The sequence below is a fragment of the Mastacembelus armatus genome, chromosome 21 (genome assembly GCF_900324485.2).
Source record: "Mastacembelus armatus chromosome 21, fMasArm1.2, whole genome shotgun sequence".
NCBI classification, from domain to species: domain Eukaryota; kingdom Metazoa; phylum Chordata; class Actinopteri; order Synbranchiformes; family Mastacembelidae; genus Mastacembelus; species Mastacembelus armatus.
In genome coordinates, this window is record NC_046653.1 from 12900131 (window position 1) to 12925480 (window position 25350).

A 25350-nucleotide genomic window follows, 5' to 3' on the forward strand; every position below is an offset into this window, starting at 1 on the left:
TTGTGCTGTGTGTCCTCATCCATCCATTTTTAAATTTATATTCCCTAGGTGGCATGTATGCAGTTCATCAACATTGTCGTGCACTCAGTGGAGGACATGAACTTCAGAGTCCACCTACAGTACGACTTCACCAAGCTGTGTCTGGACGACTACTTAGACGTGAGTTGAGTGCACGGTGCCGTAGAAAAAACTGACCAAACATTTCCGCTCTTATATTTAGTTCAGCCCACATAGTAGGTTGTCATTACTACACTCCTGAGGTGGCGACCACAGAAAAGTACTTGGTATTAGTTTTTCCATTATTTCAGGAAAAAATTGCTCTTTTCTGTAAATTCTCATCTCCTGCCTTGCTGCGGAGATGAGATCAGTGCTGACATCGGAGTCTGAGATGTGGGCTCTATACAGTCATGCTATCTCTTTTTGTGCATACATTTTCCAGAAACTGAAGCATACAGAGAGTGATAAGCTGCAGGTTCAGATCCAGGCCTATTTGGACAACGTGTTTGACGTGGGAGCCCTTCTGGAGGATGCAGAGACCAAAAACGCTGCCCTGGAGCGGGTTGAGGAGCTGGAGGAGAATATGTCACACGTGAGAGCTCATGACTGTTGATTCTATTATGTGAAAAGACACAAAACTGACTCCTAAGACTCATTTCTCTCCTGCAAAAGGCTACATAACATGATGTTTGTGGCACAGCTGATTAATGTGGTCCATGGCAGTGTGTCTAAAGCTCTGTCATGCCCACCATCTTATACATAGTCTCCTTTCAGCATGGAGTTTACTTTATCTTGTGCTTTCACTTTACTGTCACCCCCCCAGGCCTTATTATACTCAGACAGACATTTTTTATGACGCCCATGATGCTCACATTTCGGTTTAATCCATGTGGAATATAATGTTAAATGCTCATGTAATTTTTTTTATTGACATGGAGTTAGATGTTGTCGTAGCAATGAGTTCACATCACTGTGGCACCTTTTCCTGGCTTTTGTTCTTGTAGATGACAGAGAAGCTGCAGGACATGGAGAATGAGGCCATGTCCAAGATCGTAGAGCTGGAGAAGCAGCTGATGCAAAGGAACAAGGATCTGGAATCGATGAGGGTCAGGCTCTGCTCTGTTCATTCACATTCATTCTTTAAATTGTCTTTTCATGATGGACAAGTTCTCACAGTACACACGTAAGTCACAGAAAGCCCTTGATCAGCTTTGTGGTTCTCAGGTTCTGTGTTTCTCCCACACAGGAAGTCTACAAAGACACCAGCTCACAGGTGCATTCGCTGCGGCAGATCCTTAAGGAAAAGGATGAGGCCATCCAGCGGCAGAGTAACCTGGAAAAGAAAATCCATGAACTGGAGAAGCAGGGCACAATCAAAATTCACAAAAAGGGAGATGGAGACATCTCAATCCTGCCCTCGCCGCCCTCTGGTACCGAGGGTTTGCCGGGTGTCACGGCTGGAGCAAACAATGCAACTGTCAGTCAAAACCAAGGCGGAGCATCCACACCTGCTCCACCACCTCCTCCTCCTCCTCCTCCTCCACTACCAGTGAATGGCACATGTACGTTTAACATAAGTCCAGTTTATTACTATATAAAACTTTGTCTGTAATAATTTAGTATCCAGTAGTAATGCCCAAAAGTGTCTGTTTTGTTTACTCCACCTTCATTCTCTCTTTTTCCCCCAGTGCCAAACGGACTCTTACCAGTTATGCCAGCAGCAGTTGTTCCTCCACCTCCACCTCCACCACCTCCCCCTCCACCCCTTCCGCCACCCCTCGGACTGGTCACGGAAATCTCTGCCCCTCTTCCCCCTCCGCCTCCTCCTGTAGCTCCTCCACTGCCCGGCTGCGGCACGCCCACAGTCATCATGAACTCCGGGTTAGCAGGTGAGGTGTCCAAATGAGGAAAAAAAAAAATTCACACACAGGAAGATGTTTGTATCTATAAGTAAAAAAAAAAAAAAAAAAAAAAAAAAAATCAATGTACTGATAACTTATAATGTGATTCCAAAGGGCTTGAATGTCAGTAGCTCCTGCTGCAGGTTTGCTTGCTTTAGTAGAGCTACATGAAAGCGTAGCTGCGATCAGGTTACTTTTCTCCCGTTCAGTGTTTGTTTTAATGCCAACTGCAGTTTCCAGTTTCTGGGAATATGATCAAGCCCTTTACTATAAATCAGTTGTATTCAGCTGATATACAGCTTTGAGTTAGGCAGTAACCAGTTATATGCTATTTCCTATATTTGTTATGTTACTTAGAGATAACCCTTGTTTTGTATAAACAGTTTTGGTGATAATATGGTGTGAAACTCAGCCTCCTAAAGGCTATAAAACTTAATGTCACACATGCACCTCCTCAGATGATGCATCTTGATAAGTAGTGATGTCTGAGCCTCATGTGACTTTGTGCTATATAGAGATGTTGCTGTTAATTAGCATGTATATATGTGTATGCTAAACTAATAGCGGCTACACTACTAAATAAACAGTATAAATCTCTTTAGAGAAAAGAATATGTCCCTTACTGTACCATGTGTGTTTGAGATGTGCATGTGCAAGCTTTTTCTCTAACTTTACCTGTTTTCTTAATTATTTGTTTTACATTTTTTTTTCTTTTTTCTGCCAACCAGAGGGACCCATCAAACTCTTCTGTAGGTTTTGCTTAGCATGTTTGTTCTTTTATTCTCCATTTTATCCATTTGTTTCCCACAAAGTTTTGAAAATGGTATTTTCAGTCTTGAAAACACAAGAGCAACTTTCATTTAAACAAAGAAAATACCAAATTTCAAACTTTACCATGATTTACCTTCACGTCTTGCCATAGTGTTGTGTTTGTGTGTGTGTTTGAGTGTTTTAGTTTGTTGCATGCTGAGACAGTGGCCTGCTATGGCACTTAGATGCAGGAAAGTGATAGAGCACAGTGCAGAGCTGGAATGCAGTTTGCCTTTTCGGTGACTGCCTTATCTTTCCGTCCCTTCTGACACATCGTCTGTGTGGTAACGTAGGATGTCATCTCAGTGTTCGCCATCAGTGAATCAGCGCACGTGGCTACAAATAGCTTTATTCTCTCTGATAAATAGTTTGTCACCGGGATGGAAATCCTCACCATGTGCACCATTAACTGTGAACTCCTCGGCTTTGTCTTTCATGCCAGAGGCAAAGAAGTTTCACTTCGCTTGAAGAGAAAAGTTGTGGTGAAGGATGTGTGCTTTTCATTTAGTTTGAAGGACCAGTCTGAAAGCATGCGGTTTATTCAGTGATCAACAGTCGGTTTAATACGTCATATCCATATGTAACAAATCCCACATACCTGTCTACCCTATCACCTGTCTGTGTGTGAATGTATGTAGATAAGGAGAAATACTCTAACTTGTCTGTGTCCTGTGTAGCTGTTAAGATCAAGAAACCGATCAAGACAAAGTTCCGTATGCCCGTCTTCAACTGGGTAGCTCTCAAACCAAACCAGATCAACGGGACCGTCTTCAACGAGATTGATGACGAGAGGATACTCGAGGTAAGAGCTTCCTCTCGTTCAGCAGTCATTCAGCACTGTCCATCTCTGGCCTCATTCCCACAATAGCGGTACAAAAACCCATTCTTTGCTGCCATCTTTCAGGACCTGAACGTGGATGAGTTTGAGGAGATGTTTAAGACGAAAGCCCAGGGCCCATCGATCGACCTCAACACGAGCAAGCAGAAAGTCATCCAGAGGGGGCCCAGCAAGGTGGCTCTGCTGGACTCCAACAGGGCAAAGAACCTGGCCATCACACTGAGGAAAGTGGGCAAGGCACCTGAGGAAATTTGCAAGGCCATTCAGTTGTAAGACCATTTAAAATCACACAGTCCCTCTGGTGTGCTCCAAAGGTCCCCTACATGCAGTGCTCTTCTTGAATCTGGAGTGGGTGTTTTGAGTTTGGTGTCTGCTGGCATTTGTGATTATAGCGTTAACATTTTACCTGCGACTTACATGTTAATGCATGGTCCTTTATTTTTCCCCCAAGTTAGTTTTCTAATGACTGAAAATTTTCTTCTTTAATGTCCTCATTTTTTTCCCATGACCATAAACATGTAATCCAACAGTTTTTACTTTGGATTCCCAGTAGCCACACTCCTGTGTCTCCTCATCTTTCAGGTTTGACCTGCGGACTCTGCCGGTGGATTTCGTGGAGTGTCTGATGCGCTTCCAGCCCACAGAGAACGAGATTAAGGTCCTGCGGCAGTTCGAGAAAGAACGCAAGCCACTGGAGAGCCTGACGGACGAGGACCGCTTCATGATGCAGTTCAGCAAGATCGAGCGGCTCATGCAGAAGATGACCATAATGGCCTTCATCGGCAACTTCTGTGAAAGCGTGCAGATGCTCACACCAGTGAGTAGTTGTAGGACACAACAGTTCCAGTTAAATTTCAAAATAAAATTCCTGTTAATGAAGCTACATAATTATTATTGTTGTTTCCTCACAGCAACTTCATGCGGTCATCGCAGCATCTGTGTCTATCAAGTCATCTCAGAAGCTAAAGAAGATTTTAGAGGTATTTGAAACCTTTGTGTCTGGGCTGAACCTAATGTAGTGTGCATGTGTGGCTGCCTTTTTCAAATTCTTGCTCATTGCTGTTCTTCAGATTATTTTGGCACTGGGAAACTACATGAACAGCAGCAAAAGAGGAGCAGTGTACGGATTCAAGCTGCAAAGTTTAGACTTGGTAAGGTGCCTACTCCTGCCATTACAGTCCCAACCTCTTCTTTGTAAATGTTCCTACACACATTTTCTGTTCTGTATTCTTCGCAGCTACTTGACACCAAGTCGACAGATCGGAAGATAACGCTGTTACACTACATTGCCAATGTGGTAAAAGAGAAATACACGCAGGTTGCGCTTTTCTATAACGAGTTGCACTATGTGGAGAAAGCAGCAGCAGGTGAGCCGTGCAGCACAGACATGTTAGTCATCCTGTTAGACACAGAGACAGACTCTTGTGTATGTGATGTATGTGGACATTACCTATATACCTGTTTCTGTTCATTTATCGAAAATATGTAGAAATGTTTCAGTACCAGCGTTTGGCTCAGCACTGTTCGCTGCAGGGTTACGTGTGTAATAAGCCTCGCCTGTGTTCTCAGTGTCACTGGAGAACGTCCTGCTGGATGTTAAGGAGCTGCAGAGAGGCATGGAGCTGACCAAAAGAGAGTACAGCATGCACGGGCACAACACCATGCTCAAAGACTTCATCACACACAATGAGAGCAAGCTGAAAAAGCTGCAGGATGATGCCAAGATTGCACAGGTAACATGAGCACACCTTGTGTTGTTTTTTTTTTTTGTACTACTTTTTTTTTTTTTTTCTCCACTGTGCTTCAGCCATGTGAATGTTTCTTAAGTCAGTCCACTTTCTGTTTTTGCAAAGGACGCCTTTGATGAGGCAGTGAAGTTCTTTGGGGAGAACTCCAAAACCACACCGCCATCCGTCTTCTTCCCTGTGTTTGTGCGATTTGTTAAGGCTTACAGGGTGAGCTGCATAACCATCTCTCACACAGTCACACAAAACCGAAAAACACACATCTGGCCAAGTAGGCTGCTGTTGCTCGGTCTGGATGTGATCGTGTGTGTGTGTGTGTGTGTGTGTGTTTATGTGCACAGTATATGACAATTATATGGTCTGATCGACACATGTTTTATCCTATACCAAAACTAATTTAAAAGTCCTAAGACAAAAATAACCAAATTGGAAGAATTAAAGTTCCATAATAACACTAAAATAGATTACACAGTCTGTTGGCACTGCACAGCATTCACATTTCACTAATAGCAGCAGTTGATTAAAACGTTTACATAAAGTGTGATTTGGTCCACAGCAACTGTGTCAACTCTGCTTAGTCCACTTTTCTTCTTTACTCCTGAACTGCTCAAGCGTGATCTCAGTTTGCAGAGAATATCTATGCTTTAAAAATTCATTGTGCAGTGTTTAGCCTGATGTGTATGTGGTCTTCTCAGCAAGCAGAGGAGGACAATGAGCAAAGAAAGAGACAGGAGCAGATTATGATGGAAAAACTTCTAGAACAAGAGGCCATGATGGAGGAAGACCAGAAGGTAAGTTGCTCTTCTTTCCCCCAAATCCCCACCCCACCAGGATACGGTGGATCACGAAGACCAGAAGGTAAGCCAGCTCCACATCTGCCTCATCCTCTCTCCCACTAGATTCCTGATCACAGGATTAGTTAGAGCACCAACCGCCTGGCTAGTGTATTTATATCAGATGTTTTACCTCTGAAATGGTTCAATGAAGTCACACATGTACAAAGGCTAGAATAAAGGAATTGAGTAGAGGAAAAGAACAGAAAATTGTGGGTGAGAGAATCCTGCGTGGATTATATAGTAAAAGTCTGCGTATGTGTGTGTGTCTGTCTTCCTCAGTCTCCATCCCATAAGAACAAGAGGCAGCAACAAGAGCTGATCCAGGAGCTCAGGAGGAAACAGGTGAAAGATAGCCGCCACGTCTACGAAGGCAAAGACGGAGCGATTGAAGACATCATCACAGGTAACATGACCTGGGCCTCTCTGCCGTCCGTGACCACACCAACACATATACGCAGGGCGCTTTGCATGAAGGTCCTCTCCTGCGCTTATACATGCAGATATTAACATAGGGATCCTAAGCCAACTAACACGACGACTTTGGCTCTTTCAAAATTCAGCTTTCAGACGTTTCAGACCCAAAGTTATAACCTAATAAGTACAAACATGAGAGTCCAGCTAATCCAGCGACATTCAGCTCAAATGTTTTGACTGATCATTGCTTATCTTATCTGCTTTGTCATTGCTTTGTAACACCATCTGTACTTAGACCGGGCCGGGTTCTGTGACTAGCACCTAGAATCTGAATGAATCAGAGGGGAATAAATACATATTCAGTACATCTTGTGAGGAGTCTTGTCATGGCCAGTGGTGGAATTTTCGTTAGTATAATTGCTGTGCATATATAATCTGTATCATCTTCATTAATGCTACATCATAAATATACTTTTTACTACATTTCATATGCAAATATACTACTTTACTACATTGATACTTAACATGTAAGTAAAAGCTGTTAATGTCTACCACCATCAGCCACTGGAATAGCTTTTGTTAGACTCCAGTTCACCCACATTTCTAGCAATACAAACTTTCTCACTAAGCCACAGATTTTATAGTGAAATATAATATGGTGCTGGAACCATTTTATTTATTGCACACTAGTGGCCTGTCAGGCCCTTCAGTAGAGCGTTAGGGCCTAGATTTAGTCTCAAACCCTCTTGAAGACAGTTTTCCCCCGGCCCATCCTGATGCTGTTGTTGGATATTTGCTTAGTGCTAACCAGTGCTAAACCCCTGTAGCAGTCTGCTTTTCTTATATTGTGTGTCTTGTCTTGTCCTGGCTGTTGTCCCTGTTCTTCTCAATGCAGTGCTGAAGACAGTGCCCTTTACCGCCCGCACAGCCAAGCGTGGCTCTCGGTTCTTCTGCGAGCCCGCCCTCAATGAGGAGTACCATTACTAAGCTTATAGAACTGTCTCTTCTTCAAGGTTGCTGGAACACAATGTTCTCTTCTTTATGTCTTTCTCTCTACCCTCATTTGCATGCATCTTCACACTCCGCTCTCACGCTCCAGACCTGTGCATGTGCAAACTGCAATCTCCTGTTTTTTGGGGTTTTTTTTTTTTTTTTAAGAGATATGCAAACTGAGTGTGTGTGTGTGCGTGCGTGTGCGTGCGTGTGTGCGTGTTGACGTGTTTTCTACCTCCTCAGCATGACTAGTTTGATGGGGTTTTCTCGGCCCACCTGCATGAACTGTAACACACTCATTTATCACCATTGTTTTATCAACACTGCAAACCATAATGTCACAGAGAGAACAGTCTCTGAGGTCAAGCTTATCTGTGCTGACATTAAAATTGGTAGAGTGCACTTTGTCTAAAGGATCAGACGAATGTAGCTGGTTGCTGCCATCTAGTGGTGGTAGGTTACAGCCGAACGTTATGATCCAGTTTAGTCAGTAGCACCCAACAGGTTGCTGTCCCATATTATGGTGTACAGTAGTACCCTGATCTACGTGACTGCATAAGTGCCTGTGGCATTATAACTTGTGTTTTTCTGTGTTTCAATCAATGTTTTAATCAAAAATGAATATTTGTGTGTTCATAATCACGTCTTTACTGCTGTTCTGCAGCTTCTTGCATGCTGATGGCTTAATCCCTGTCACTTTCCCATAATGCACCCCTGCTCTCCCAGCTAGCCCATATGCTGCCACAGACTTCTGTTACAGGACTGGGATTTCTGGCAGACTCACTAACACACTGCATGATGCCTCCATGAAAAAACAAACTGTTATTTCAGCAATCTGTCTTTGCAGTTGCCATCTGCTTGTCTTACTAACATGCAACCAGGTTGTTCCACTGAGCCGGCACCTGTTTGGTGCCAATTCATTCATTGGTAATCAGTGTTTCCCTGGCTGCACGCATGCTTTGGGTGGTTTTTGGTGAAGACACTTGAACATAATCCTGTCTGTTGAAACCATATTTATTCATTTCGGTTCATATTTGCTCTGTAACTGAAAGTTTGAAACAGGCTCTTCTTCTTTTGTGCTGGTAGCCAATCTGCAAAGCAGTCTGAGTTTAGTAACACGGAAAAAAAAAAAAAAACTAAAGAAGCTTTGATCCTCCTCTCTGCCAGTTGAACCAGTTAACATGCTCTGGCTCTGTCCTCTGTCCCTTCCCTCTGCAGCCTGCCGCCACTCTGCTTTGCCTCGCAGTACTCTGTGCAAAGCCAGTGTGAAAATGTTTAGGCTGACGTGCACTGGTCAGCCTCTTTCTCCTCCATTTTTAACCTTAATTTTGTCTTCTCTTCATCCAGCCCTAAAGAAGAATAATATTACTAAATTTCCCAATGTCTACTCGAGGGTAAGGAACTCCTCCAGTAGCACCCCTGTAGTGGTGGATGTGTCCCAAACCTGGCAAGCATCTCTTTATTATCTCCCTTCCTGTTTTCCAGCTTCTCATTTGTTTCTCAACTCTATATATCACCTTTTAAAAAAAAAAAACAACTATATTTTAATGATAAAGTTATGCTCTGGATTAGTTTCTTTATATTTTTAAGGGGAAGATTGTATTTTTCACAAGATACATCTCACCTTTTCCAGATTTCTGGCAAAGCCTTACAGATAAAATCCTGTGGCTTGTCTCTGTTGTAATATCTTTGGACAGCTGACCTAAAGGTCTTCTTTTCTGTGTGGACCTCATGCTGCTTTGAAAGACAGGCTGCCAGCACTCTGAGCATGTGGGCTCATCAAATCACCCTGACGGGATGACTGACAGCTCTTTTATTCACCCAACCCCCCCTCCCCCAAATCAGATTTGAGGAATCAGCCTTACAGGCGAGCAGACGCTGTGCGGAGGAGTGTCAGGAGACGCTTTGATGATCAGAACCTGCGGCCGATGAACAATGGCGAAGTGGTCATGTGACGAGGGAGCAGTGGATGTGCTGGGATGCGGACGGAGATGGTGAGGTTGAGAGACAGAAGGCTGGATGAAAGATGACCAGTATTGTAGCAAACACAGAGATGAGTATGTGTGTGTGTGTGTGTGTATGTATGTATATGTGTGTGTGTGTGTATATATATATATATATATATATATATATATATATATATATATATACACACATATATATACACACACACATATATTACATAAGAATGCACGTTATTCCATGGCTGTGGAATCGGAGCAGCTTTTCAATATGAAGGACTGGGACATGTATGGGAGTGAATCTAAAGAAAAGTGTCTGAAAGGTTGATTTAAAACCTTAGACGAGCCAAGTGCCTGAACTTACTTCTGTGGTCTAATGTGAGGTTGTCTTCCATTTGTCTAATGACTGTTTTTTAATAATCCCTACTTCAAGCAATACAACTTGACCAGGCTTTAATTTTAAGGTGTGTAAAACTGGACTTGCGGTGGCCTTAAGAGCCACGTTGTTGGAAACATAATGTAGAATGTATGGGACTTGTTCCCTTTAGCTGTTACAAAAATTACATATTTTATTGATGAGCTTGAAACTGTAATATCTCAGTACATTCCAGTGCTCTTTCCCATTGTTTTAATATACAAATGTATTTTATTTTTTTTTTGTTTTTTTACCTCTCATGGGATTTTAAACTTTTACTAAAAGGGGTGATGATTAGGCATAAAGAAAGTGATTATGGAAAAATTTATATTTGTACTAAATTGAGTATAACAAAGAATGAATGGAAAACAAAGAATGAAAGGAGAAGGAAAAAAAAAACTGTGACTTTTCAAAATAAGACCAAGCTAATGTGAACCTCTTACATCAGGCATCTGTTTCATTGTTGGTTAGTGCTTCTACTCCAAAAAACAAAGATGTGACTGGTTCCCGGGAACAAATTAAGCCAATGCAGAGTAAATACGTCTGATGCTAACCCCGACTGGAAAATCTCACAGTCACAACTGGATACAACTCAGCATTTTATCTCTAAATGTTTTTACAGGTTAATCATACTCCAGGCTACTGTGTCTACTCACATTTGTTGTAATTTTAATGTATAGTATTTAACCACTGAAGAGGTTCCTTTTGAAGCTAATGTTTTCATCTGTGTCCATGCTAATCAAAAAACATGGCAAAATCAAAGTTCACAAAAAAAAATCCTATATGTACAGATATTTTGCTACAAACCACATTTTTTTCATTCTTTTTTTAAATTCACATTAGCAGCTGGTTAATATTGTACATATTGTTTAAACAAAGTTTTCATTGCCTTGTGCTACACAACTTGAATGTTATTTTAACTTATAGTTTTTGTTTCCATTTTTGTATATTTAATTAAGCCAAATGCAGCCAGAAATCTACAGTAGTGTGTTAAATCATGGGTCACAGGCAGGAGGGTCATTGAATTTGCTTCTGGGTTAGTCACAGCTACCAAAACATTTTTCTGATTTTGATTTTCTCATGTGCAAGTGTTCGCACATTTGAACCTTACAAATTGTAACAGGCACAACTAGTTTCTGTTAGTTCACGTGTGACAGTTTTGTGGGTCAGTGATGACACCCTCGTGTCTGGACTCCTATCATCTCCACTGAAGCACATGCTGCCATTCATCTCCTTTTGTCTCAACTGGACTCTGTAATACCGTCTAACTGGATAATAATGGCATGTTTTTACTCTCACCAGAAATGTATTTTAGGCAGTTTGTGCTTATAAAATAACAAACGTTTTTAAATTAGGTGATGATTAGGTCATTTTCAACCAGTATGATCAAATAAACTATTTACAATGGATACAATACATTGTAAAGCTTGAATCACTTTTTCTGTGTTATTCTTTTCTCTCAGCTGGTAATGGTTAATTATTTTGTTGCTGCAGGGTCTGATTGGAATAAACTGGCCCTAATGTAGGGTTTGGTGACAGGTACTGTAAGGTTGTCTCACAGATGTACACAAGCAGAGTAAATGGAACATTTGATGACTGAATGCCTAAAATATGGAATTAGACATCATCATTGAAAGAGTATTTTATTACATTTCAACAAATTGCTCCAATTAAAACCTGTTTTGGATGCTTGAGCATCAAATCAAGATTATTTCTGGAATTGTTTTCTTCAAACAATTGAAAGGTGAAAAATAGTGTGACTAACATATGTGTTTAACTAGAAAAAGTATTGGCAATGGAAAACATGTGCAACTACAGTAAACTTAAAAAAAAAAAAAGAAACTAACAAAAGCAATAAAATGAAAACCTCACATTAAATGACCGATTGGCGGTTTCTGACATCCAACTATTTACCAAATGCCTGTGTACGCTCAGTGTAGCACATTCCCTTAAAAACCAGCAGAAGGCGTCGTCTCACACAGTCTCTCCAGGGTGGTGCGACCAGTGCAGCCAGATGAGCTTGAAGGGAATGCATGTTTGTAGAAGTGTACAAATTCAGTAAAAGGTTGTAGAAGTGTGAGCATCAAGGTGCATCCAGCTGTTCCAGTAAAGTTCTTCTCCTTTTCTCCAGCTCGCCTTCGCTCAGCTCACTGCCTGACGTATCCCAGCCGCCCTGATTACAGCACAAGAAACGGCAAATACTCAGTCATGATATAAACTATGAGAAGTGGAAATTAACCAGTATCGATATAACAGCACAGTTACTGTTATATTGATACTGGTTAATAATGTGTATCAGAAGATGACATTTATATATGTGATAACTGAATTTGAAGATTTAGTAACAGCTTTCTAAAAGCTTTTCTCATTTCAACCAGTGTTTAAACAGCCATTAAACACTGGTTTGTCAGAATTAAATTTAAAAATATATAAATATGTATGTGTGTGTGTTAAAATAGAAAGTTACCTCCTCTTTAGCAGCCTTTCTTTTAGGAGACTTCTGTTTAGAGTCAGAGCGAGATTTCCCCCGAGACTTGTCGTTCTCTTTATCTTTCTCTAGGTCCTTCTCACGCTTTCCATCACGCTCTCTTCCTTTCTTCTCATTGTCAGAATCTGGTGATGCCTGGTTGCCACAATAACATCCAGTATATACACAAACATCATGTACATCCAGATTATATACACAACAAATAGATTCTGGGGTCTTCCTGTATACTTACAGACTTGTGGCGTCTCTTTTTGCCCTTCTTCTTATGCTTCTTGGATTTTTTATAGCTTCTCTCTGGTTTCAGGCAGAAAGTGTCAGAGTCTGCTGTACTGTATTATGCAAAAAAAAAAAAAAAAAAAAAATAGACTAAACTGTAAAAATCTCACCAGATTCACCACTAGAGGAGCGTTCAGAGGGAGATTTGGACTGCGATCTCTTTTTCTTCTTGTGGTATTCCTCATCCTCAGACTCTGAACCCTGTCATAATATCAAAGTAAAGTAAATTAATGAGGCACGATATGAAGTTTTTAGATACGGGAAAATTAGCTATTTGTGTGTATTTCGAATTTCAAAATAGTTTGCACACAGCTCACTGTCTTGTCTACAAACAGACAGCGGGATTACTGACTGATCGAGAGCGGGATCGTTTTCTGTGGTGCTTCTTGGATTTCTTTGAGTGCTTCTTTGTCTTGGAGTGGTGATGTTGGCATTCGTGCTGTTGAAATAGTAAATACTGTGTTGAACATCCACATCATGACTGATGAATTCAGCCCTTTTCCCCTTGTCTTAACAGCCTCACCTCTAAGACATGCATGAAGTCTTTGAATATCCGTTTCCTCTCTGACTCCAGAGTCACGTCTTCAAAGGCAGGTTCTTTAAAGAATCTCTCTCTGACCTGTCAATACAAAGTGCAATGCAAGAAAATCTTCAGGTTATTACAATAGCAGAGAGAAGGACAGAAATTTTAAAAAGTGGTGTTGTGAAACCATAAGAATATTCTTTGCATAAAGGACTTACTCCCTCCCATGTCGCCTCTGGCTCCAGTGGTGGTGTGGCCTGTTTCAGCATGTTCTTGAAGGCTGCTTCTTTCCTTTTCATCTTTCTGGCCTCTTCCTTCTCTCGCTCCCGCTCTCTGGCCTCAGCCTTCTCTAGTAGCTATACATTACAAAAAGGGTCAATTCAATAAATACAATCTTTAAAGATAATAACTAGAAACATATTTTTACATAAATTGGGGCAATTAAGTTCATTTTTAAGTTAAGCTAAAACCCTTAAACCTTAAGGTCAGTCAATGAAACCTAGCATCAGTGTATGGCTTTAGAAGCTACACAAAAAACATCAGTAATAAAGTCAACAGATACTGAGCAGTAGAAACTTTGTAAATGCAGAATTAATGGCAGAACTTTTGTTCAGAACAAGTGTACCTAATAAAGGGGCCCCTAAAGGTATGAAGTGGAAACATGTATGTAGGACAGGAGTCTTACACTGTTGAAGGCCAGCTTTATATTTCCCGCATCCAGGGTGGTGGCTCTCTTGTCTGAGCTGATGACTGATCCAAAGTCATCAAAGCTGGTGTTGACTTCAACCAGGAAGCCTTTGTCCTGCGAGAAACATACAAACATGATAGGGAATGAATAGAAAATATCCTTAGATCAAAACACACCTGGGTAAACAGACAGTGCACTGCTCCAGATATTGAGTTGAGCACAGGAATTAAGAGTCTCACTTTAAGAATATCTTTGATGATCCTTTTTTCATCATGGTAGCGTGCCTTCAGGTCTTCCACATAGAATTTGAACAAATCCAGGGGAGTAGAACCTGCAGACCACATACCATAAAGTTAAAACAAATGTAAATATTATTAGTATTTTACGGACTGTAAGTTGCACCGGAGTATAAGTTACTTTTAGCAAAAACAGCCTTGTTGAACAGAAAAAAGAAAAAAACAAACATGTAAGTTGCTTCGGTGTATAAGTTGCATTACTAATTATAGTCTAAATTAGTCTATGAAGAATGTAGGCTAGGTATAACAATAAGCAGAAGTGCATTATGAAATTCATTCTTCTGTGATTATACTATAATTCGCACAACAAGCCAGAGGAATCAATAGTGCACTACTTTGTTTCAAACAGTATTTCCATCCTGAGCAGTATATGTCTTATTTCAATGTTCAGCTCATGTTGTTTGCCTGTCACATCCATGTGCTTCAATGTTCAACTCATACAGTCGTGTGAAGCCACATGTGCGGTGGCCTGCTGTCCTACCCGGCTGGCCCAGCATGTTGGCAAAGCGGATGTCTGAGCTCAGGGTTGGGTACATCTCCATCCAGGCAGACATAGAGTGAAGCTGGCCGTGTTCATGGAGCTCATCCAGATATTTCTGACAGCAACAAAATATGATTTCAGGACAGAAACTTGCATCCCATAATTAAAGAAAAGTAGCGTTTTTAAAACTTATACAACAGAAATAAAAAAACAAACACAAAAGCAGATGCATTTTTGTTATTTGAGATCAAGTGTAATTTGTTTGTGCAACATGTCGGCTCTTCCATTCTCACCTGGAAGGCCTCTCTGTTCTTGCGCTGTCGTCTTCTCTCCCTGAGCAGAGTCTTCTGTTTATCTTCCTCCTCCTCCTTCTCCAGCGCCCGGATGTGCTCCTCAAAACAGATCAGGGCATCCTCCTTGTCCATATCTGTCAGCAGATTAGACTATCAACAGGGATGCAACAGGAACCTATGACCTTCTCAGACATATTAAGGTACACACTTTCTTTCATATAAAACACTATCAGCTGAATAATCTAAGACATGATTTTCTGCTCTCATACTCTGCAACTCCTCATCTTCTGCAAAGGTCGGGTTGTCTAGCAGGTACTGTTGGGCCTCAGACCAGGTGGTGCGGTATGTCACGTTAGCCATATTGTCCAAAATGTTCTTCAGAGCTTCCCAGTTCCTTTTTCTTAGTTGCTTAGCTTGCTCCTGGAAACAGTTTGTTGAGGAAGAAAACAGGGTGTTAATTGAGCCAACATTTGCAGAAAGATCATCGTCAAGTTACATCTTTTAAGACAGAGGCAGATAAAGGCTGAAAGATGTTTAGCTGAACTGTACAGCAAAGCCTTACCTTCTCTTTCTTGGCGAGATAGAACAATACGTCTTCATAGATCTCCAGCCTGTCTCTCTCTGGAACACAGCTCCACACCTCAAGCTCTCCAAACATCTGTTCTGCCTTCCTGGTTTGCAAGTGTACATACACGTTAAGGATATTTTCACACTAACCCACATGAGGGCAGCATTTCACAGGCCAAATTTACCTTTTCAGCTTTGGTTTTAATTCTTAGTGCTAACCATCAATTAATTAATTAATTAATAGACAACTTAAAGTTACTAAAAACTGAAAAGGTGCAGTTGAACCTTTTAAGAAGCTGTCTTTCCTTGACTGCTCCAAACCTGAAGCTGGGCAGAGCAAGAAACTGTGGCTGACTGGAGTGAAATAAGGTTTTAAATTTAAGGAAAGAATCGTGCGCACACACATCCTCAGACCGCCCTGCTGCCTGTTGTGTGCCATCCCAGATTACAGCCCCAGTCAACAAAACAACTGTCATGCCAGCTGAACTCTGGCTTGTTGTCAAGGTCACCAGTCGATTCATTCGTCCCCTCTGTCCCTCACAGTGACTTTCACCCAAATGCCAACTTGAAAAGAGCTCGTGAACGCGTCACATGCACATTAAAACAGCGTTATGTTATAGGTTATGAGTCTAATTTTTTAACACATATCTTGAACCCACAGAATAAAACTGGTGAACAATTATTAAAAAAAAAAAAAAAAAATCTTTAATTTCAATTCTGGCATTTGTGTCTAACATTCAAAGAAACTGATTTGTAAGAGCATAAAACAGAATGTTATGAAGTAGATTTTAAACCTGCAGGAACCATCTCCACAACCATCAGAACTAGAAAATGCAAAAGTTTGTCCATTCATTAAATTGTGGCCTAGCAGAATTGTATTATGGTGACGACCCAGCAATAACAGTGTGATGAGCACTAATAGGTCACAGTAGTTCAATTAGAAGCTACAGTGGTGTAACTGCATGATGTTGAGCGTAAGCCGTAGATGACCTTTGATTGATCCCCTCTGCATAATCACATTGACAATTCAGGAAGTCACAGATCTATACAGAAAAAAAAAATACAATTATTAGGAGATCATTGCAGCACTTACTTGTATCTGGTTGTAGATGTCATCTTTTCATGGTTCTCCAAGAACCTCTGGAAGGTCTCCTTAGACTCCTTGTATTTTATTCTGGCCTCCTCCTTTTCTTCCTTCTCTGTTTGGACTTTGTAGGCATTAAACGCCTGCTTCTTCTCGCTCAGTTTGGGAAGTGCGCTTTGTTGACAAAGGAAAGCAAGAAATTTGAAGTCAGAGAAAAGCATTGATCTCACATGCTGCTGTACTGTAAATAGGATAAACCGATCCCTGGAGAATAGTGTACCTGTAGCGAGGATCATTGATAATCATTTTCATAGCCTGTTCCCAAGAGGAGTTCGAGGACACTCCCTGAAATACAGAGTAAGAAAATTACAGTGGCCTGCCCCTGTTACTTTTACATATAAAAATGTGTAATATCAAACACTAGATCACAGATTTGTTTTATTGACCATTGTTAGAAAAAGACAGGTGACAGGTGGAGGAACAATTTCTTAATAACTAATAAATGCTGGGTCACAAGGTGCGGAGTTTAAAAGAAGGAAGTGATACTACTTCAGAATTCTTCTGCCTCTTGCTTCTCCAAGGGAGTGACTCCTTCATCCATTATGAACTGATTCCACCTCGAGCCTGTCTTGTCAGTTGTCACAGTTATTCTAACTCACTGAGGCATGCCGCTTTCTTGCACCTAATCCCTAGCCAGCCCCGTACCTTTGATCCAATAAAGCTAATCATAAAGACAGTGCCATTAAGATCTTCAGGAAATGGCAAGCAATCTCAGAGGAGAGCTTTGTGCACAAAATTAGAAAGAGTCTAAATATAGCTGGGTTCAAGGTGGGTGGTGCTAGGGTGTCCTGCGACCGAAACCACAATACATCCACAGCAACAGGAGGTGAAGCTTAACAATCGAGATAAGACCTCCTAGGGGCTCGTGAGGAGGGGTAGGGATTAGACCCAGATCAGATTGCAAGAGATGTGCTCGTAAACACATGAGAAATAAACCTTATAAACGGACCCTCTGTATATTGTGGTTCATAACTTGATCACCAAAACACTTTCTGATGAAAATAGGAGGCAGGCTTATATACTGTGAGCCCTGCGTACAAAAGTTCCTCAAAAAGTAGCTTGTGTACTATCAGTTTTAAAACATTAAAGAAATAATTAGTGGCAAACTACATACACCAAGAAGGCAAATTGTCAAGTTTAAATCCTGTAATATTTGGCACTGCAAACAGTGAAGCAGTTTTTATAGCTACAGTGACGCACGTTAAATGAAAACTTAAAATCTTTTGAACCGACCGACCAAGCAGCCCACAGAACGCATTACTCTTAGAGCTCATCACCGCTAAAAGCATATTAATGGATACTAATGTATGTCTGGGCCAGTGTGCAGATACACGCAGATGGAGGTTTTTGTATCCGCCCTGCTAAATGTCAAGTAATGTGAACATTTAGTGCTGTCCTCCAGACATGGTGTGGCTACTCCTTCAACCACCTGCAAACAACATTTGACAGCCTGTCTCACCTTCTCCTTAAGCAGCTCTTTGAAGGCCTGCTTGGCTTCCTCTTTTGTGTTCCATTTGTACGTTTTCACCTGAAGTTCTGGCCGTTCTTCCTTTGGGACTTCAACACTGAGGGCAGAGGGAGATTATATTTGATTAATTTTGCTGTGTTTATCATCACATCTGCGTTTATCAGGTCCAGTGACCTAGATTAGATAAATGAACCACAAAAATAGACCTCCTCATCCATGAATTCATTAAATAGAAAGGAAAGTAAAGATATAACTGGTGTCACTGTAACCCTTCTGGCCTGATGTACATATGTTTTGTGTGCCTAAGTACAGGAGACAATACCTATCTCTGCGTGCGGCATAATTATTTACCTGGCTGTGGACTCTGTGGTGGCTGAACTCTCTGTGGAAGCCACAGGTGCATCTGCAGTCTTGACCTCAGCTGTGTGATGCGTGGTCACCTGGGATTGAGGTTCCTCTGAGACTGCTGTTGCAGTTTCCGTCTCCACCACGGTCGCCATAGTGGCCGTATTATCTGCTTGCACTGCAGGAGCTGTGGTGGTGCTAGGGGCTGTCGTCTCAGTTGTTCTGAAATCAGACGATGGTGAAGCCACAATGCATGATTGTAAACCCAGAATAACATAAATAACTGCAACATAGAGGGTTGCCACACAAAAATGAAATTGCTTATTTTTATATACATATTAATGGTTTAATAAGTTAAATTTAATTTAGAAATGGAAGAAGAAATCGTTTTTATTAACTGCTGTATTTGTTGCTTAAAATGCATGTGGTGCAGTGTAACTAAAGGTAAACAGGAAGCTCTTACCCATTCTCCTCTGCTTTGATCATAGCTGGAACAGACAAAAGGAGACAGCTGTTAGGGTACTTGTTTTCATTTCAAAGCACAGTGCAGATGAGAGACCAGCGCAGAGATAAATGTACTGAAGGAGTCACCATGTATTCCTGTATTTGAACTTCCTGTACTTGTACATCAGTGATGCCCAACACGCTGCCATTCATCATGCTGTTAACAGCTCATCCATGGAGCTCAGCGTGGAACATAACTACCTTTCTCACAACAGGCTTGATGTCATCAGACAGCAACTCTTTACCTTCCAGATCCTCCAGCTCTTTAGGTTTGGTCCATCTGGACTCCTTCGTCTGAGAGTTGTAATAATAAGGCTTCCCTGTGTCTGACTTATACTCCTTCCAAGGGCATTTAGACAGCATTTGCTAAAAAGACAAAAAAAAAAGTAGTATGTCAATTGGGATACACTGCACTGAGATAACTAATGGGATATTGGGATCCATATGAAAACAGCTACTTGATTTTGTTATCTATATGCATTAATCTAAATGTATTTACTGTATGAGCCGTGTAAATGTATGAAGGTAGGGTCTTTTATCATTATGAAAAATCAAGTTAATATTCAACTTAGTGTGAATCTGGTACTATTACAATTTAATGCATTTTACTTAATGTGTACTGTCCACAATAATGTCAAATTAAATCAGGTTAAAGATATCCCTGTGTGTAAAAGTGAAGATGTAAGTAAGCAAATGTTTGTTGGAGGCACTTTACAAATACAATTTAAACAAGTTATGTAAGGGATGTTTGTACTTCTGCAGGAGATTTCAGTTCATCTGGCTTCTCCCATGTGGACTGCTTGGTCTCTGTATTGTAGTAATAGGTCTTCCCATCCAGTGATTTGTGTTCAGTCCACAGGGACTTCTGATGCAGACAAACACAACAAATAAGTCAGGTCTTTGAAGTGTTTTAAAAAGAGGCGACGCAAGGAACCATTTCACTCATGTTCTATTTTGAATGCTTTTACAGCTTCTAGTTAATATCACATCGATCTTTCCTTTTAATGCGCACAAACCTTCTTTGGTTGTTCTTCCTGGGGTGATCCATTTGTGGTACTCTGAAACAAAGCAACAAATAAAAGGTTGAGAGCATGCACTTACTGAAAACCAGAAGGCGAAATAGTGGCACTACAGACAAGAACACAAAACTGTAAACTTGCAATTAGTGCATATAAATATAAATTAAGGTACACTCACAGCTGTTCCCGGTGCAGCAGCTAGGAGAATTAAAACAAATCAGTCAGACCCTGTACTTACTTCAAAATATGGAAAAATATTTATCAGTCATAACAAATTAAGGCTCTCACCTGTGGAGTCGACACCAGGCTATGGAAAAGATAATTTTATTAGTGGATTACTTCCACAAGAAACACTTAAAAAAAAAAATCTGTAAGTTCACATCAGCACATCTCACCAATGAATGATAAATTCAGCTGGGAATACAGAGTAGAATACAAATCATTCACCATACACAACTGCCGTAACTTTTCTAATTAGTACAGAACGCCACACTCAAGATGTCGTGTGATTTCTAAACTTGCCAGGGTGTTGTTAAAAAATATTGCTCATTTGCATAATGTCTTTGCTATTCAGTAAAAATAAATAACAGAACATCAAAAGTGAAGGGCTCATGTTTTTCACTGCACTTAGTTATTCACAGATTAATGAAAGCCAAAAAAGTGACATTAATGGGGATGTAGCACAGGTGTTCATCTTCATTTTAATCAGACACTGTAATTATGTTTTCCACTGTTTTTCATCTGTAGTTAAGAACATACTCATTATTTTTTTAAAGAGTGACATCAATTTAATGTGCAACAGAAGTGTTACTTGGCTGTGCAAATGCTTAATTTAGCATTTCACACACTGCTGTGTATTTTTAAAGAAGCGTGAAGCAGAGCACTGATGACAAAGTAGTGAGGAGAGTTACCGGTCCAGTTGGTTGAACAGCCGCAGCTGGTATGCGAGGGGGCATCATCATCCCCGGCATCATAGGTGGCATCATGCCTGGCATCTAATAAAAGAAGCATCATGAAATATTCATCTGGCATTTCCATACCACCTAGTGCAGGCACAAGTATTAAGACACAGTGTGAGACAGGGTGTTGGTGTCGCCGTGGAAGGCTGCGTGCCAATGGGAGGGAGAAGGTGAGACTGAAACCTAGCCTGCTGTGCTTATTTATGGTGTGTTGCCACTGCTTACACTCTGAAGTAGCAACGCAGCTCATCCATTTCCTCACCACCTTTTCAGACTTGAGTTGCTGGCATGCTGATCAAACATATATCAGACCTAATTACAGGATCAGATATGCTTGGGAAATGTGGCCCATTTTGGGTTAAAAAAAAAAACAAACAAATGATCTTGATTAAGATTTGACTTGAAACTTTCCTTTTAGTTAGAACCGGCTGGCTCATTTGACCCGGAACCAACCCTTCAATATGCTGCTGTAGGCTTACACTACCAGGCAACCATCATGTACCAAGCTCCCTCCCCTCCATTGTATTTTCACTTGGGCTGCAAATTTACTCTAGTAAATCGAGAAACTCGACCACAAAAAAAATCCTCAAAACAAATTCTTTGCCTCGAGCATTCATTTAATTACTATTACTTGCGTTATCGGACCTGCTCCGCCTAGGGATCATTGTTCCACACGGACTGTAATCACTGTTGCACAACGTGTTTCAGTATCAAAAGTTGGCACTATGGCAGAGACCGAAACCGTGCGTAAAAGGCAGAAAATGTCCAAAGTTTGGGATCATTTTGAACTTAAAAAAGACGACAACACGGTGCAATGTGTGTATTGTAAAGTAGAACTGGAGAACCACAACAGCATTTCGTCAGTGCTTCAACATCTGAACAGAAAGCATCCGGTTGTGAACCAGACCGGCTCACTCAGCGGAGGTAACGTCACAAGTTAACGTCATTTCAAGGTAACCTGTCGTTTACACATTAGTATTATTGTTTAAAAATGATCGATAGCTGCAGCCCTAATTTTCACCATACATTTATATGAACGTCACGAACTCTTTGCCTTTTCTGTCTCATAGTTTTTGCCCTCCCTCTCTGTACCTTTCTGCAGGTATCCCTGATCATGGAGCTGAGCAGTTACTGGCTCCACCAACCTGCACAGTGTGTCTGTCGTTTTGTTGCTGTTCTTTTCTCTCTCCTCCATCCACTCACTCCAACCGGTGAAGGTAGATGTCTGCCCAAACTAAGCCTGGTATTGTTAAAGTTTTTCCTCCCTACAATTGTCAAGTGCTTGCTCAAAAGGGATTTGTTGGGTTTTGATGTGCTTTAACATGATGTAATTGTGATTTGGTGCTATACCCAATACAAAGTTGACCCAAGCACATCCAGACGTAACCTAAAGAGCCAAAGACACCCAAGAGTATTTATCTCCCCCCCCAAAAAAAACCACTGGCAACAGCATGATGACTATCAATTAATTTGATCAATTAAACCGTTGCAGTAGAAAAGAGTAGTGATATAACAATCTCCTAACAACAAACTATAAGTTATCTTTAGCATTTGCTTTTGATTCGGTTTTGGGATGTGTAAAATAACAATAAACCCACAGGGCTCACCTGTCCCATTGGGGGTGCCCCCATCGGTGGCATTATACCAGGGGGAATTATACCAGGCGGCATTGGTGTCATGCTGGGAGGTCGTTGTCCCATAGGAGGCATCCCAATGGGAGGGAAATGAGGTGGAATTCCTGGTGGTCCCATCTAGAAAAAGGAATAATGAAGGAGGGGAAAACATGCATTTAGATTTGATGACACATTAGTCAAGACCTTTTCATGTTTACTAACTGAAGTGTACCACGGTACGACAACTAGAAACAAAAAGAAAAAGGCCAATTGTTTTAAACATCACTGTCAGTGACTTACAAATGGGGGAGGAATTGCTGCTGAAGGCGGTACACCTGGATAAGGTGGCGCTTGGCTCGGGCCATTATTAGTCTCTGACGAAGACTGTCATGGGGAAAAAAGTTAATAATTAAAACACCACACATCGTTAGTGAACTCCCAGCAGTCAGTGGTGCAATAATATAATAAGGCTAAGTTTCCCCAGTTACAGCTTTACTTAAATTACGATTCTACAGTACAGTCAATGCTGTAGTTTAGATAAAAATAAATAAATAATGCATTTCATGTTCAAGGGCCTACATGAAAGTAGATTTTCAGAATTCAAACAGTTGGACTTAATTATATGAACAATGTTGGACAATACATCTCTTAGTATAATATAATGCAACTGCACAAACTGCAGCCTCCACAGAGTTGAATCAACATCTCTGAAAAACTGTTTCAACAAATATTTACACCCTTAATTAAGATTTAGTGCAGGGTTGTTTTATTATCCTGAAACGAGTTGCAGTTTGGTGCACCGTATGAAAAGTTAAGGCTTTGAATGAAACAGAGTTAGCCTGACACGTTTTAAGTCTAAATACAAAGAAAACAGATATAGCTTCACCCACAAACCTTAGAAACGTTTGATTTATTGACACTGCTGACAAGGCACTGGTGTTGAATCGGATTTGTGGGGTTTAATGTGCGGCTGTTTTAATAATAGCGGTGGTTTAACATCGTTACCGCAGACATCTCCGTGCTAATCTTATCTGCACGTTTGTCTTGGTCCATATTACTCGACGATAACTGTCCCTAATTGCCAAATAAAGATGTTCGTGTCACTTTTGCATCTAACGTTAACGCTAACATTGTTAGCTAACCAGGTGTGCTAACCGTGTGCTGTTATAATGAATGACTCCAGGCTCCGTCTAAACTCTGGTAGTAAATAGTCGTTAGGGCTAGTTATCGCTTCAGCTAGCTGGGTACGCCTTTTATATCAGATTATTTTAGTTTACGAGCACGTTTAACAATAACACGTGTAATTGCAGCTGTTTGTTACAGTAGTGGTCTCTATTTTGTATACTGTAATCGGGCTCGGGTCCAGGATTTAGTCTGAGCCATGACGGTATTTGTGCGCCGCTATCTTAGCCCTGTGCTAACACGACATGCTAACCCGTGATGTTAAGAGACGTACGACATTATTTTATAGCACTGTGAAGGTAAACAAGCTGATACATTCACCAAATGAATATATCAGCGTATAGACTCTTAGCAGCGCTGATGTTTTTCTTTATTATTATTTTTGAAAGGCTACACTTACCATGTTGCCGAGAGGGCCAGAACTTCCGAGAAACTTGACCACCTCTCAACAACGAGCGAGACGATTGGCTCATCTCCCCCCGAAACAGTGACGTCAAAGGTAAATACTCTGCAGCATCATTCGGCGCTAATAATGTGCAGAAATGCGCAAAAACAGACGCAGTGCGGCAAAATACAATCTGTGGCAACAAAGGAGCCATCTCCCAGAGAAATGAGAAAACTGAGAAAAAGTTACAAAAACTAGCCTTTATTCTCAATTGCAACGATTTATAAATTTGGTTAATCAGGGTGAACCAGGCTACTTGAGATTATAAATGAATAAAAATAAAAACTAAATTAAATGCTGCCCAACAAAATATAGAGTAGAATAAATAAAATTAAATTAATTTAAAAAAAAACTATTGTAATAAAAGAAATAGATAATAAATACAATAGAAGATTTATGAAAAATGTTTATATGTATTTCAAGATACATCAGATAGAAAAGACAAACAGACATTTAGACATTTAAAGAAAAATAAATAATACAATACAATATATACAGAACAGTTAGAGTAAGACTGTATAAAAATAATAACAAAACAACAGCTAGACAAACAAATGTTCAGGTTATATATAGAGTTGTTTTGTTTTTTTACTGTAATCTCAACAGGATTGTGGTCTGGTTAATGACCATGCTCTGTAATGATGCAACTGATAACAACAGGATATATAACATATAGGTAATACAACAAAACAGGTCATCTTATATATATCTATTGCTAGGTACTGTTAATTTGCAGTAGGTCTATATGTAGCTTATACAGGTCAGTATTATTTCTTTCCTTTCAAATTAGCAATCATTTTAAAATGTGGCTACTGTAACATAAGCAATGGGGAAATTATGATAAAGGGTATTTCCTAAATGTCATTATGACCCCAGTTACATTCAGTGTTTTTATTACCCTGCACTTTCTTGCACATGAGATAGAATTCTTTGAAAAGTAGAGGTTATTCTTTACACTGTTACAATGAGTGATTTTCTCCCCTGTTATTTTTGATGTTATAACAGGTGCCCATTTCGAAAGCTGCAGTAGCTGATGTTCAGACAGAGCAAAATTACCTTGGTGTATTGGGGATCATTTGGAGAACTGGCTGTGATTTTCCAATTATTGGCTTCTGTGACTCCGCTCTCCTGGTTTTGTGTGGCTGGAAT

General features: G+C 40.6%; 2 protein-coding genes across 6 annotated transcripts in view; one reads left to right on the plus strand and one right to left on the minus strand.

The window, feature by feature from the left end:
- The window catches only part of fmnl2a (formin-like 2a), a 45763-nt gene extending 34416 nt beyond the window's left edge, over nt 1-11347 (plus strand). Inside the window, exons 11-27 of one of the 4 annotated variants that reach the window (XM_026294802.1) lie at nt 49-159; nt 440-589; nt 1002-1103; nt 1244-1559; nt 1686-1886; nt 3386-3510; nt 3613-3815; nt 4129-4363; nt 4458-4526; nt 4617-4697; nt 4784-4913; nt 5116-5279; nt 5400-5501; nt 5987-6082; nt 6407-6530; nt 8882-8928; nt 9380-11347. In XM_026294802.1, coding sequence (XP_026150587.1) covers nt 49-159; nt 440-589; nt 1002-1103; nt 1244-1559; nt 1686-1886; nt 3386-3510; nt 3613-3815; nt 4129-4363; nt 4458-4526; nt 4617-4697; nt 4784-4913; nt 5116-5279; nt 5400-5501; nt 5987-6082; nt 6407-6530; nt 8882-8928; nt 9380-9385 — 2262 coding nt within the window. In that variant the 3' untranslated portion in view covers nt 9386-11347. Of the gene's footprint in view, nt 1-48; nt 160-439; nt 590-1001; nt 1104-1243; nt 1560-1685; nt 1887-3385; nt 3511-3612; nt 3816-4128; nt 4364-4457; nt 4527-4616; nt 4698-4783; nt 4914-5115; nt 5280-5399; nt 5502-5986; nt 6083-6406; nt 6531-7436; nt 7555-8881; nt 8982-9379 lie in introns of all 4 variants that reach the window. The other 3 variants (XM_026294801.2, XM_026294800.2, XM_026294798.1) reach the window with 3 other exon arrangements.
- A 190-nt stretch (nt 11348-11537) lies between these two features.
- Nucleotides 11538-24230, minus strand: prpf40a (PRP40 pre-mRNA processing factor 40 homolog A). Of its 2 annotated transcripts, XM_026294803.1 has the most exons (27): nt 24157-24230; nt 22875-22958; nt 22569-22712; nt 20914-20997; nt 20291-20309; nt 20181-20200; nt 20000-20041; nt 19738-19848; nt 19229-19349; nt 18943-18967; nt 18486-18701; nt 18126-18231; nt 16887-16951; nt 16616-16780; nt 15518-15626; nt 15225-15375; nt 14956-15089; nt 14663-14777; nt 14125-14216; nt 13883-13999; nt 13416-13553; nt 13198-13293; nt 13027-13113; nt 12785-12875; nt 12631-12692; nt 12378-12533; nt 11538-12083 (listed from the first exon to the last, which is right to left on the minus strand). In XM_026294803.1, the coding sequence occupies exons 1-27, from the start codon at nt 24157-24159 to the stop codon at nt 11994-11996; spliced, it is 2643 nt and encodes an 880-aa protein (XP_026150588.1). In that variant the 5' UTR covers nt 24160-24230; the 3' UTR covers nt 11538-11993. The 2 variants fall into 2 exon arrangements, with proteins under 2 accessions (XP_026150588.1, XP_026150589.1); XM_026294804.1 differs by lacking the exon at nt 22875-22958 and having other exon boundaries at nt 24157-24225.
- Between the last annotated feature and the right edge of the window lie 1120 nt (nt 24231-25350).